Source organism: Nyctereutes procyonoides, unplaced genomic scaffold, assembly GCF_905146905.1.
Source record: "Nyctereutes procyonoides isolate TBG_1078 unplaced genomic scaffold, NYPRO_anot_genome, whole genome shotgun sequence".
NCBI classification, from domain to species: domain Eukaryota; kingdom Metazoa; phylum Chordata; class Mammalia; order Carnivora; family Canidae; genus Nyctereutes; species Nyctereutes procyonoides.
Window position 1 is genome coordinate 14,393,255 of NW_026575142.1, and position 14,493 is coordinate 14,407,747.

Consider the following 14,493-nt stretch of genomic DNA (forward strand, 5'->3'; position numbering starts at 1 on the left):
GGGTCAGGGGTGGGCACGTTCTTGCCATCTCAGACTTTCACCTCAACCATGGTCACTATGCTTTCTTGGCTGCTTGGAGTCGTGCAGACCCAAATCCACAGATGAGTTATGAGCCGCCTCTGTACCAAGCACTTACTTAGGTTCAAACAGAGTCACTGTGATTCTTGCTTAGAAATGCTTCAGAGCAATCATTCAAGTTCCTCCCTGGCACTGGGCTTATAAAATGTGAGGGAACATTAACCACACACAGTAAGAGAGATCACCTTACAACGGAGGAGGAAATAAATCCCAACACTTTCTAAAGCCAGATATAAATTACTTTGAGATTTTTTTCTTTGTTTTACAGACAGACTCTGGGGAAGGGTGGGGTATTCCTTTGTCCCTACATCACTTAGACATTAAAACTCTCTAATAGGGCAGCCCCGGTGGGTGGTGCAGCGGTTTAGCGCTGCCCGCAGCCCGGGGCCTGATCCTGGAAACCCTGGATCGAGTCCCATGTCAGGCTCTCTGTATGGAGCCTGCTTCTCCCTCTGCCTGTGTCACTCTGCCTTTCTCTCTCTCTCTCTCTCTCTCTCTCTCTCTCTCTGTGTGTGTGTCTCTATGAATAAATAAATAAAATCTAAAAAAATAAAAAAAATAAAACTCTCTAATAAGAAAATCATCAAATGGATCTGGATTTTGAACAAAGTCCTATGTTGAATGACAGCTGTGTTCTCCATTCTGGAGGACAGAACTTTTACTGTAAGCCAGCATGTGGCTTAAAAAAATCGGTGAACTCACTTCTAACTGAGCATTTATCATGCTTATTTTGTAGTATTTATTAATGTTGATATCGCATATTGAAGTTGCCTATCTACATTTATCAAAATCACAGTACGTATTACACATATTACCACATGCAGTGTATGTTCGCTGTTGGTAGATGTAATAGAAAGACCAACTGCTGCAACTTACCCTGAACTCATACTCTATCAAACTTCCCACCTCATCTTCAGATTTCATAGCTTGCTCACCGACAACTGTACCTCCAAAATACACCTGGGAAGGTTTAGCAACTCTGTTAAATTAAAAAACACCAGTTTTAGCGAGGACTGTAAATGGTTCTTTTAAACACTGATTTGTTATGCTAAACACAAACACTTACCCTGAGACCGATAAAAGCAGTTCGATAACCACTTTTGCCGTAGCTGTAATTGAAGCCAAATTATCTTGATTGCTTGTTCTGAAAATGAAAAGGAAACAATAGGGTTTCATTTTAACAGTTTCCTCATTACAATTACGCTTCTTTTTTGAGTCAGAGCAGAGCCAATTCATGGACTGGCTGTGTTTTCATGAAATAATTCTGAATGAAAAGGTTGAAGTAAGGCTTACGTTTCCAACTTCAGATTAATATCCAGGTCTGTGGTGTCAAAGGTGACCTCAGTTGTACTTAAAATCAAATAAAAAGTCACCTAAAAAAAAAAAAAAAGACAGAAATAGACGTTAGCCCAGACCAAGCAGGTCGACCCGGTGATGGCATGACACAGGGCACAGCACAGTATGTGAAGGCGTCACCTACGCTGGAATTTCTTTTAAAAGGATTTCCAAGCTCACAGTCCACTTGTGAGCCGTTCTGGTTGGCAACACAACTCAGCTGCTTCTCCTGTGACAGAAAAACACGAAATCACCACGCGTTCCCTTGCGCACAGTGCTGGGTTTTCCCTCCTAGCTGCTCTCCAAAATCACTTACAGGGAAAGCCCTCAGTTCTCTGTACGCCGAGTAAGTCAGAGTGTCCGGGAAGGTTGCCACGAGTTTGGCTTCATGAGCGTCATCTCCGTCCTTCGTGGGGTCCCTTGGATTGGAAGGGCTGTTTGTCACCGTTATTTCTAAAGCAATGTCCTTCTGGTCTTTCAGAACTAGTTCTGGGACACCTTTTTGACTATAACACACACAAAAATAAAACAAAAGCGACAAAATCCTCAGTACATTTCCAGTGACCACTGCAAAGCCGGTCATTCGTGCTAGGATGGCAGCGCGATTCTTACATTGGTAAATAAGAAAATTTGTCCTGACTTCCTTCTCGGGTACAAAATTTATATTCCAGTTTAAGGTTGCTGTTACATATGTTGTCGTCTCCGCATCCCTCTTTTAAGAAGTGCACCTGTAGGGAAACAAAACCATCGTAAGCATGCCATGGGACCAGCAACAGTGACTGGCCGTTTCCCTACAGCCCTTTCCCTTTGCGACATTCACTACCCCAAAAGCTTCCAGTGTACCTGCCTGGCACCCAGGGCCTTTAACTGAACCGTCTTCTAACTCTGTCCTTGAACAGAGCGGTGCTTTAAGAACACACACTGAGGGGGCCCCTCAGTATGTTCAGTGTCTGCTTTTGGCCCAGGGAATGATCCTGGGGTCCTGGGATCGAGTCCCACGTCGGGCTCCCCACAGGGAGCCTGCTTCTCCCTCTGCCTGTGTCTCTGCCTCCCTCTGTGTCTCTCAGGAATAAAGGACTCTTTAAACACACACACACTGACCAGGCCACTGAGGTGTAGGAAAAAGCACGAGCCTGGCAGCCACACAGGTCCACACTCCAAACCTGGCTCTGCCACTTGGCCATGGGCTTTGGGTAGCAGCATTATTATTACCGTACTTTTTTTTAAACTTTTTTTTTTTAATTTTTATTTATGACAGTCACACAGATAGAGAGAGAGAGGCAGAGACACAAGCAGAGGGAGAAGCAGGCTCCATGCACCGGGAGCCCGACGTGGGATTCGATCCCAGGTCTCCAGAATCGCGCCCTGGGCCAAAGGCGGGCGCTAAACCGCTGCGCCACCCAGGGATCCCCTATTACTGTACTTCTTACAGTAGCCCTATAAAGTAGGTTTGTGGTATCTCCGTATTACCAATGAGGACATTTAGACTCTGAAAGGTTAAGTGACTTGCCCAAAGCCCCACAGCTTTACTCCCTTAATGCTCACAACAGACGTATGAGGACACTATTGTGGGCTCCATCATACACACGAGGAAACGGAGTTTAAGGTCAGGAAAACAAACGGCACAGTGCCAATGGGCGCTGAATAATCACACTGACAAGCGGGAAAGCTGTCTCGTTGCTTGTTATGTTCAACAGAACTACAGAGCTAGGAACGTGCATAAATATTCATGTGATAATCACAAACATCCAAAGTCTATGGAAAAGGAATATAAAAGCATCAGGAACTACACTTGGTTGACAATGAAGACACAGTGTGTGGACTGAGCCACCATCTCCTAAGCCTAAAGCAGCAAGGACTCACTTCTGAAAGGCTTCATCGGGGTGGCCACCAGATTCAGGAGCCGGACAATGCCAAATCAGGATGCCACCGTGCCCCAGCCTATTCTTGTGTCTCAGCTCCCCCTGAACCCTAGCCAATAGGCCCCACCTCACAGGAGGCATACAACAAGCCATATAATACGAATTGTCTTCCTAAGATTACATAGGCTACAAAGCCACTAAATAACTATTTCATGGCTTATCCTTTTCTGCCTTGCTGAACCTTATCTTCCTTGATTTTAGCGTTCAGACTAACAAGTTTATTTTCTACCTATTAATGTTCTCAATGGTAAAATACAATTTATTTTTCTTTCTATATATGGCCATAGGAGAAACCTAATGTGAGAGTAAGTAGTAAGTTGCGGTGGCCAAAAATGATCAAAAAGAACACTCTCTGGGCTCCAAATTGTATTTCATATGTTTCTATATTCATGGTTAATTTGGGAAACAGATTTCAAACAAACTCTGCATATATTAGAAAGCCTATTTAATACAAGAGAATGGACTTTAAAAAGCAAATCCCTAGTCCCACTGCCTTCAAAGACGTGTGATGTAGCCTAGTAATATGGCAAAAGCTCTGGCAATACCAAAGTCAGGAAGACTTACATCTCTGTGAACTGTCTTGGGTTCGTTTGAATTCAGAATTGGAAGAATTTCTGGAAGCGAATTCACTCTCCTTCGCGTGTTTGGCTCTTGGATCTCTACTGAAGCAGTTATGGGAATGGGACGCAGTTTATCTCTGATGTTTTCCTGAAAAGTATGCAGAGTCAAGCATGGTACCAATGCTACTGGGGAACTGAAGACAATGCTTCCTTTTGTCCGGGATAATAACAGGCTGCTGGTATAAATTTCAGAAGTCTACACGTGCCACCATAACACCCAACTTCTGTCCTAACGAGTGCCTTGACGTCCGCGGGCCTCACCTGGAGCCACAGGGTTTCCTCCATGCAGGCCTTCTGCTTCTGTCTGTTCAGAGTCAGCTCCTGAGTGTACCGGGGCTCAGAGCCTTGGTTTCGAAACTGAACTCTTGATGACAGCCCAGATTTTCTTCTCTCCTTTTCAGCCTCCAGTGTGCCCAAAATTGCTAGATAAAATGGACAAAGATCACACGAACTTAAAGTGTATCTACGTACAGTTGAGCTAGAAGTACAGTGAGTGCCCTGTCACATTATTTTCATTCCTCGTTCAGAATACTTTTCCCACTGCATGTGTGGCTCTTCATATTCCCCGAGAATGTACATTTTGACTGATTTATGGTGTTTCAAATCAAGCCGTCCTTTCCCGCCCCCCTGCTGTTAACAGTTTTTGAAGTTAAATTTCCACTGGGCCACCTGGGGGAGCTCGAGAATAAGTCAAAATCTCTGAGCAGCAGCCAAGGATTTCTGGCTAAACTTCAAGAACTCGGAGAACTAAAGATAATGCCCCCCATCCCCCACCCCGTAAAGGCCCGCAGATTCCCATCCCATCTGTTCCTTGCAGGGCCCCTCACGGGCATATTCAGCAACAGCAGCTTCTCCTTGGGTCTGCTGGGCGTTCAGAACCTCAAGCCCCAGCCGGACCCACTTAAGCAGAACATGCATTTTAACAGGATTATCGGGGGGTTCTTACAAATCAAAGTTTACAAAGCACTGATAAAGAGCAGTTATATAAAATGGGAGTAATATATATTAGAGATAGAGAAGTCTTTTGACGACAGGAGACTTTTCACTTAAAAGAACTGAAAGGGGGCAGCCCCGGTGGCACAGTGGTTTAGTGCCACCTTCAGCCCAGGGTGTGATCCTGGAGACCTCGGATGGATCCCAGGTCGGGCTCCCTGCATGGAGCCTGCTTCTCCCTCTGCCTGTGTCTCTGCCCCACCCCTCTCACTCATGAATAAATAAATTCTTAAAAAAAAAAAAAAAAGAACCAAAAGGTAAAACCTATTCCTCTGGAGTCTAGAGGGCCCATTTGTCTGCTGTGGTATCTCCCACAATGAAAGTTTCCAACCTCCAAAGCCCTAGGAGGCACATCCGGTTCTTGATTACCTCTAGTAACGGGGCTTGGAGGCAAGCCAGGATTTGGATGATCAAAATCTCATTTCTCAACTTCAGAATGCATTCTTTTTTTTTTTTTTTTTTTTTTTTTAATTTTTATTTATGATAGTCACAGAGAGAGAGGCAGAGACACAGGCAGAGGGAGAAGCAGGCTCCATGCACCGGGAGCCCGATGTGGGATTCGATCCCGGGTCTCCAGGATCGCGCCCTGGGCCAAAGGCAGGCGCCAAACCACTGCGCCACCCAGGGATCCCTCAGAATGCATTCTTTGCTGGTTTGCTGGAGGTAGCTACTCTGTTTCTTTATGGGACAATATTTAAATTATTTTCGTTCATTCATTACTCAGTCACTCACTCACCATCAGAAGGGGAAGCAAACCAAAGTGTGTACAGGGCCAGAGAATGCGGCCTCAAGGAAAAAAATCTTTTCCAGAAAACACAGAAAATGAACCACCCATGTTCTTAATATTCATGTTGGGAGTTCAGAAGAGGCCTCAAAGAACATTTATACTTTAACACCCTCTTCTTGCAAATGAAGAAACGGAGGCCCACAGACCTAGGTGACTGGCCCGGATCACACAGTGAGGGACGGAGGCAGCGTCAGCTTTGAAGTCTCTCACAAACACTCAAGACAACTGCTGTATGAGGCCCCTTAGGTGTCCAGGTTCCCACTGCCCCCGGGCCTCTGCCTGAGTCGCCATCGTCCTCTGCCAGCTGGCCCGGGCTCACTCCACCTCCCCCAGACTGTCTGGCTAACTCTGCTCCTCCTTCAGATCTCAATGTGGACATCACTTCCTCCAGGAGGACGTTCCTGGCCTCTCCTGGGGGATCTGACAGGATTCCGTTTCCCCAGTCTCTACAATCAGCCACTGTGCTGTGATTGGCCATCTTCCCCGGGCAGAAGTGTGGACAGGGGCCACAGCAGTCTGCTGGCCACTGCGGTCTCCAGCAACGGGACAACACCCGGTATAAATAGGATTTTTAGAAGAGATGAATGGAAGCGGGGGTGACTGGCACCACATCAGCATACACACCAATGCACATACAGACACGCACGCAAAGAACAGGACGTTATTCATCTGCCGGAACAATAGCGATGGAGATAACAGAAGTCCAAAATTTAGAAACACTGACAGTTTCGATAGTAATTTCTGCCAAATGGAATGTGCTTCCATTTTAGCCTTGTGGCCCGGACATCATCCATTTATCAATGACCTGTTAACTTCACAATGAACCAGATGAAGGCTCACATGCTGAGTGCCCCTCATAGCAAAAGTAGGGGAGGGTGTGGGTGCATTAAAACCGTTTATCTACCAAGCCCACTCTAACCTTCTCTAACCCGCCAGACAGTTCACATCATCTTAAAATCCTTGCAGGCCACCTTTGCTGACCTTTTGAGGGGCAAGCCAAGTAGAATACTCATTAAGGCTCAATTATAAATATCTGTATGTATGGAACACCCCATCTGAGGCCTACTCAGTTAAAATAGCCTGATCAAACAATAAGCTCACATTCTCAGACACTGGGAACAGGTTTTAGCTGTATTAACTTATGCAGCCTTGTGGAAGTTTGATTTGTTTTTTTTTGTTTGTTTGTTTGTTTTTTAAAGATTTTATTTATTCATGGGAGACAGAGAGAGAGAGGGAGAGACACGCAGAGGGAGAGGGAGAAGCAGGCTCAATGCAGGGAGCCTGATGTGGGACTCGATCCTGGGACTCCAGCATCAGGTCCTGAGCTGAAGGCAGACGCTTAACTCCTGAGCCACCCAGGGATCCCTGGAAGTTTTATTTATTTTAGAATTTCCCAATACTGAGGAAGAACAGGCAACGAAAAGCAGGGTCCCTTCTAAACATCCTCACAGAAAAAAGTTCTATCCGTAATACGCCATCAGTAAAATACTTGGCTAATAGAATTAATAATTAGTTAATGGTGTAGTTATTGAATATGAAATTAATACACAGGATACCAAATGCTGCATTAAAAGCCAGAACAAAGTTTGGAATTTTAGGGAAATGATTGATGGATATGGGGGAAGACAAGGAATGCTCTGATGAGATCTCACATCTATGGTCAGAGTGGTGTGAGGAAAAGGACTAATAGAATAAAAACACTGCCCCATTTCCTCTCTTCATCTAGCCAAAGAATCACAACTTCTTGTCTCTCCAGGCTACTCCAAACACAGTGGTCAAACACGCCTGTTAACCAAACAGGCAAGGTAAGGTATCGGCGTTTGGGTGGGAACAACACAAACAATAACTAACAGGATGACAGAGCATGAGGAATTGTAGGAGACACTTTCCTCTCCATGAAAGTCATGCAAAGAATCGTTTCCAATACTCAGTGACATACCGGCCACCTCAAAAGGCCAAGTGAAAGGCCACCCCCACCCTGTGCACAAACCACAATACAGCAACACCAAGCACGCTCCCCATGAGGTCTGCAGATCCCTGGGAGAGAGGCTAAAGCAGGAGACAGCTGCCTGAGGACAGCTTCAAATACGGAAAGATGGAGGCCTGGAATGGGAAAGTGGGCCTGTGACAATGTGAACTGGGGGAAGACAGATTTATTGGCCAAATTCTGGGATATTAGAAGAGATATCTTTTTAATAAAGAAAACAGAGTAATACTTTACATAACAAGAAGGAAACTTAAGAAAACTCATTACCTCAAGGGAAAGTAAAAACAGCAAACCACCCTCTCCCTCTAGAAAGCTTCCCTTGGTGGCACGCTATGCCATCATACCGGGCTGCTGGGACGATCGCCTGACCCAGGATGCAGATCACCTTGCTCTTTGAGGGAAAGCTTTTCTTTAAATTCCCTTGTCGCCATCTGCACTCTGGAGCTAGAGCAAGTAGCTTATACCTGAAAACATATGGCTATTACTAAAACCTACCACAGAAGGCTTTGGCGGTGATCACTACTGCTAGGGTGTCGTTAGCCTTGTCTAAATGTGCAGCAAAAAATCCTGTTTGGGGACATGTATGTGGCTCAGTGTTTCTCATTTGCTCAGGTCGTGATCCCGGGGTCCTGGGATCGAGTCCCACATCGGGCTCCCCACAGGGAGCCTGCTTCTCCTTCTGCCTATGTCTCTGCCTGTGTCTCATGAATAAATAAAATCTTAAAATAAAAAAATAAAATAAGATCCTGTTTGGACAATAAAGAAAAGGAAGCAGAATAATACCTTATAAATGATAGATGGCTTTAGCCAAAATATCTCCTTTGCTCTCCCCACCACAATCCTATGCAGCAATTCCGATTAGAGGCATTTTTATTACTGGTAAAATGAAAACTCAAATGTTGAGGTTTGCTCAGCACTACAGGGTCAACCAGCCTCGGAGCTGCAACCGAGAGCAGAGCCCAAGGCTCTGATTTCTCAAGACCAGCCTTCCAGTCCCGCAGGAGCCTGCATGCAGGGACACACCGTGGGTGTTCTAGGCCAGGGAGGCCTCCGGGAGGGGACCAGGGAACGAAGAGACACTAAGCCAACAATTCTGCATAATGCTTAGGCTCCGGCACTCACTCTTCTACAACCACCACCCACCACCTCACAACCACAAAACCAATTTTCCACGTTGCTCTTCAAAGGCAGAAATGGAGGAAACGGTTGTGGTAGCAAATGAGTACTTTTCCAAGGCATGCTGTCCTAAACCATCCGCTCTGGAAAATTCAAATGAGGACCAAATGGAGAGTTATCCCCTCATGGGCTTCACCCTCCTGATTAAAGAGAAAATGACAGATGCAAGGAATTCCTTAAACAAGACTTTGTGAACCCAGTTTGGCCAGTGCAGTTTTATTTTTTTCTGTTACATATGCAGAACTTTCAACATGGCAGACAGAACATATATATCATTTTTAAAATGTACTAGGTACTTACATATCGAAGGATTGTAACCTGTGGGTTTGGCAGTGTATTCAAAACAGGCCTTCACCTTGAGGCTGTATAAAATCAAACACATATTCTTTAAAGAATGCATGACTGCGGTAGGAGAAAACAAAACAAAAAACAAACCACACCATGGTCCCCAGCTCTGAAGTCCCCGCACTGCCCACGGAGTGCGCAGTAAAAGGTTTTATGTTCACTTGACCGAGTCCCTGTCCCCTTGTCCATTTCTGTCTTACTGATGTCTGTGGCTCCTTAGAGCAACAGGATCATCATAAAGCAGAAGTACGAAGCTGAGGGCGTTACATGCATACGGTGGAAGCTCTCACCATATCCCGCTAGGCGCCCCACATAACGTTTTCTGGCGGAGGTCAATCGTGTCAGGTGTTATGGTGACCGTTTTCTGAATATTAATCACAGGCCGGGACCTAAAAACAAAGGAGTAAAACACAGGCTCAGCCTTTGGCTACCTTGAGTGGGAAATGAATTCATATACTATCAGCTGCCTACTACATCTTAAAAATTTACCACAGGGGGAGGAAATCGTTCCCCTATTGCCAAAGAAATTGTTAGCAGGTATCATTTAAAACTTGATTATATCGTTTTTACCAAAGGTTTTTAAATATAACATTCATTTATAATTATAAAATGATCTCTAATTTTAACATGAGAGTTTTTCAATAGAAAGGAACACGTGTAAAATTTGTAAAGGTCCTAGAGCTTTCAGGCAAATCATATGGCTCTGCCCCCACCCAAGCCTCCAAGTGGCCTGGTATGTCCTTCCAGACACTATCAGTGCTACTCTTCTAACATTTCAGCAGCCTTCTGCCTATCCACAGATCTAGTTCCTGGTTTCTCAAAGCTGGTGGTGCTGCTCTGCACCCACACATCATCACAGATTTAACCAGCCCCTCATATGAGTAGACATTTACGCTGCGTTTAGGCTTGTAGCTCTGACAAACATCCTTCTTGTACATGTTTCTAGGCACATGTTTGAATTCCGCTATAGGATGAACTCCTAGCAGAATTCCTCAGTCGAAGAGTATGTGCGTGTTTAATTACTTATGAGCAATCTTGCCAAAATACCCTCCCCCCCTTTTAAAAGACTCAAAACCCACATACACCTCGTCCCCGAGATGCTCACTATCAGGGTTTCTACATATACATGAATTGTAGTAATACAGGCAATCCCAAGCTGACAGGTCTCCATCCTACAAACGTTTGCGCTTCCTTGGAACCTCCCATCCCCAGCCTTAAGTCTTTGTTCTTCTGCCACCAGAATGGGCTACAACTTTTCTACCCCCACGGTAGCTCCATAAGCAAAAATTCAAGCCTTTAGCCTTTCCCATCTCTCCTCTGCCTAACCCCAGCCTCACAAACACACTCAAGCAGCTGGAATCCCATACCTTTGGCCCTTCTCACCATATAAAAACATCTTGCTGTCGCTTACATCTTCTCCCCTACCTCCCACAGCCAAAGGGGTCAACACCACCAGCCTATTTCTGACCTCTGCCACAAAATCCAAGTATATGGTGCAAGTGGGATGGGGGAGGTAGGCCCCGCTCATCTCCATCACTCCCCAGCCAGAACGCAGAATGGGATCCATGGTCTCATTACCACACGGATCCAGTTAGACTGACTTTCCTGGGCTTCTGGTAAACCAGACATCCTGCGGAAGAGTATTTGATAGGATAATGCATTCCAAATCCCAAATGGCAAGCTGGAACTTCTGGAATCAATCTGTCGGTAGGCTAGAGAAGACCTGAGTATATTCATGGGCAAAGTGGGAGTCTATAAAAGGACAAATCCTGTCCCCACATTCCTGTTTATAAATTTCTTTTTACCTCAACTGTTGACTTTTCTATTATTATTTTAGATAGCTGTTAGTTTTCTAAGATACTAACCAGATATTCCTAATTAAAGTTTTGAAAGCATATTTTAAGAGGGAAAAATCCAAATATTGAAAATCCAATCGCTACAGAAGCAACAGTGTTTTACAGATCATAGTATTAAGGCCCTGACGTGACATAAATATCAGAAGGAAATATTTTAACACAGTTCTGCCTAAAACATTTTTATTTCTGTTTTTTATTTAAAATTATTTTTACTTTTTTTTTTTTAAGTAAACTCTATACCCATCCTAGGATTCAAACTCAAGACCTTGAGATCAAGTGTTGCATGCTCTTCCGACCGAGCTAGCCAGGTGCCCCCCCCCAATTTTTAAACACAACAATATATACAAAATTTGAATGCACAACACATGATGAATCAGGAAAATTGTGCCTTAACACATGAAGTAAATCTTTCTGGTTCAGCTACCTCTCGTTTGTTTGGCATTTATTTATAAACTACCTTGATGTACTATTATGATTTCAGGGGGAAAAATGCATAGATGTTGTGATCCTAGGCTCCCAGGATCCAGCCTCAAGCTTAAGCAGTTCTGGGCTTCCAGTTCTCCATTTGGAAAATAAGGGAACTAAGTTCTCCTATTTATATGAAAAGATGTTAAAATTTACTTTTGTGCTATGTTTGAGCAAAGAAGGAACAAGTTCATAGGGTTCATAGTCAGCCTACTTATTAGGACATGAATACTTTAATACATGCCAGCTATATTCAGTGGCAAATATTTAACTAAAAATAGGTTATGTGCTGAGAAAACTTGGTAACCAAATTTTGGTATAGGAACTCAAGGCGTCTTGATGCCTGAGGGCTATACCTCAACTAGAAGTGCACACTGCATTTTGATGCACACATAGCTGCATGTTACATACTTTCCACCTTTTAAAAACATTGAATATTTTAAGGGGTGCCTGGGTGCCGCAATCTGTCAAGCATCTGACTCTTCGTTTTGGCTCCAGTCGTGATCTCAGGGTTGTGGGATCAAGCCCTGTGTCAGGCTCCACGCTAAGCATGAAGTCTGCTTAAAGATTCCTTTGCCCTCCCCACTGCGCCCCTCCTGCTTATGTACACGCGCGCTCTCTCTCTCTCTAAAAAAATGTTTAAAAAATAAAAAACATTGAATATTTTAAGATAAATACCTATATGAACAAAGAGAAACAGGCATAATATAAAGGCAGTGTTTGAGAACCAGTGGACAGACTAGAGGCCAAATGCTTTAACCTCAGAGGGCACACAGAACCACACACTCCCCAGTGTGACAGCTTAGGTGGCCCCTGGGTTCCTAGGACAGATATGTATCACCACAACACAAACCACTGCTGGTCTATTTATGTTTTCTCCAAGGCTTCGCTTTTCTCAATCACGTACACACGTTCATTTAATTTTTTTTCCTTTTAACTTTCTTTGTCCTCACTAACATCTCAGATACATTCTTCTCCACTTCTTTTCAGGTCTCCTACTCCTGCTATCTGTAACTTCTGTGGTGGTTCTTCGTTTTCACGTGAAAGGCTTTCACAGATCTTGCCATCAGAAAACTATTTTTCTATGATATTCTATATACATATACTATATTCTATATTTTTATAGTCTTTTCAGAAGCATCTTCTTGACATCAGTTTCTTACCCCCAGAGGTTTTGCTTAGGATTATATTTTAGATACTGAGACTACATCTCTACCTGACACTTTTCTCGAAGTCTACAGGATAATGATGGGTTTTTTTTCCTTTAGGGTTTCACTGTACATTAACACCCATTTGAAACATCTTTAAAGGGGTTCCTGGGTGGCTTAGTCGGTTAAGAGTCTGCCTTCGGCTCAGATCATGATCCCAGGGTCCTGGGAGCAAGCCCCACATTGGGCTCCCTGATCGGTGGAGAGCCTGCTGCTTCTCCTTCTCCCTCTGCCACTCCCCCTGCTTGTGCTATCAAATAAATAAAATATTTTAAAAAATAAAATGTCTTTAAGAAAAATAGCTATAAAGTAAAATAGTTAAAAAAGAAAGAAAAACCCAAATGGTCTAACAATCCAAGAAATGCAAATTTAGCCAAAAGATGAGATTACATAGCACATGGGCAAAAATCAAATAGATTCATCATGTTCAATCCTATTATAGGTGTGAGAAACCAGGCTTCTCAGAGCTTGCTGCCACGAACGTAAACTGTCACAATCCCTCTGCAGATATATGTATTAATACAAAAAAATGTGCTAACTTTTATCCTAGAGATGCTATTTCCAGAAATTTTTCTTAAGGAAAAAACCACCACCCTATTACATAGAGATATATAATATACTGTAGCACACTATATTAGCTACAGGTCAGAGACTAATAATTCCATCAACTGAAAATTAAATGCATAGAATGAAATAATATTAACTTGTTAAAAAAAATAAGATGGATGTGTCTATACTGACAAGATTAGATTTTTAAGAATCAAAAGAGATTAGGTTTTTAAGAACCAGATTAGAGAACAGGAGTTGAAAATGGCCCTCAGATGATGCCCTAGAAGCAGAAAGATACCCAAAATTATCCAAAGTTATTTTGTGGAAGATGGGAATATTGGGGAACTTGCAATTTCTGAAGTTATGTATTAACTTTTTTTTTTTTTACAAGAATGTGCTACTTTTAAAATTAAAAATGAAATAAATGACTTTTAATGGTGGTCCCCAGCAGTGATGAGACCACTAGGAAAAAGAGGACTCTGGCAAAGCTCACAGGCAAACCCATACGGCCTTTCTGGAGGTCATTTTGGTGAATCTGAATCTAAAGTCTGAAAACCTAAATGAGCTCCCACTCAGCAAATTTACCTTTAAGGAATTTATCATGAGGAAATAATTCAGGACATGCACAAAGGCAAGGATGTTTACCAGCCTGTGTATCATGAAAAACCACAAACCTAGAAAGCAGCATAAATATCCAACAGCATGGCAACTGTTAAATAAACTAGACCTAACCCTGTGACACTTTACAAGTGGCCATTAACTTCATCTCAGAAAAGTGCTCAACGGCAGGGGGAGAGCCCCCCATGCGCTATAAACTCACTGACATTGAGAAAATGCACTGGGTATTACAAACTGACAAAAGCAGATTGCAAAACAATATGTACATTACTAGCTGTTTTGTTAAATATTCACGAACATTCACAGAACACAAAAGACTTAGAAACCAAAATTTTGGAGTTTATTAATAACAGATAGTTAAAAGGGATTCTTACTTCCGTTCTTATTTTCTCTGTACTGTCAAATTTTATGTTTCATCTTTTAATCAAAATATAAGGTTTTAAAAGTACCTATGAAGCAAAAATTTTTCACCAGTTGTGACTTTCTTCTCAATTCAAAATTAGTAGGGTATTACAAAATAGGTTTTTATCACATCGTTATGCCACTGTTGAAAG

General features: G+C 43.2%; 1 protein-coding gene across 2 annotated transcripts in view; it reads right to left on the minus strand.

Annotated features, from left to right (window-relative positions):
- Positions 1-14,493, minus strand: part of ITGA6 (integrin subunit alpha 6) — an 83,872-nt gene that overhangs the window by 20,134 nt on the left and 49,245 nt on the right. For both annotated transcript variants that reach the window (XM_055307834.1, XM_055307835.1), the window contains exons 10-19: positions 9,534-9,632; positions 9,199-9,260; positions 4,217-4,377; positions 3,900-4,043; positions 2,026-2,141; positions 1,730-1,919; positions 1,559-1,642; positions 1,372-1,451; positions 1,145-1,222; positions 955-1,057 (exon numbers count right to left, since the gene is read on the minus strand). In XM_055307834.1, the coding sequence (XP_055163809.1) occupies positions 955-1,057; positions 1,145-1,222; positions 1,372-1,451; positions 1,559-1,642; positions 1,730-1,919; positions 2,026-2,141; positions 3,900-4,043; positions 4,217-4,377; positions 9,199-9,260; positions 9,534-9,632 (1,117 nt within the window). The remainder of the gene's footprint in view (positions 1-954; positions 1,058-1,144; positions 1,223-1,371; positions 1,452-1,558; positions 1,643-1,729; positions 1,920-2,025; positions 2,142-3,899; positions 4,044-4,216; positions 4,378-9,198; positions 9,261-9,533; positions 9,633-14,493) is intronic.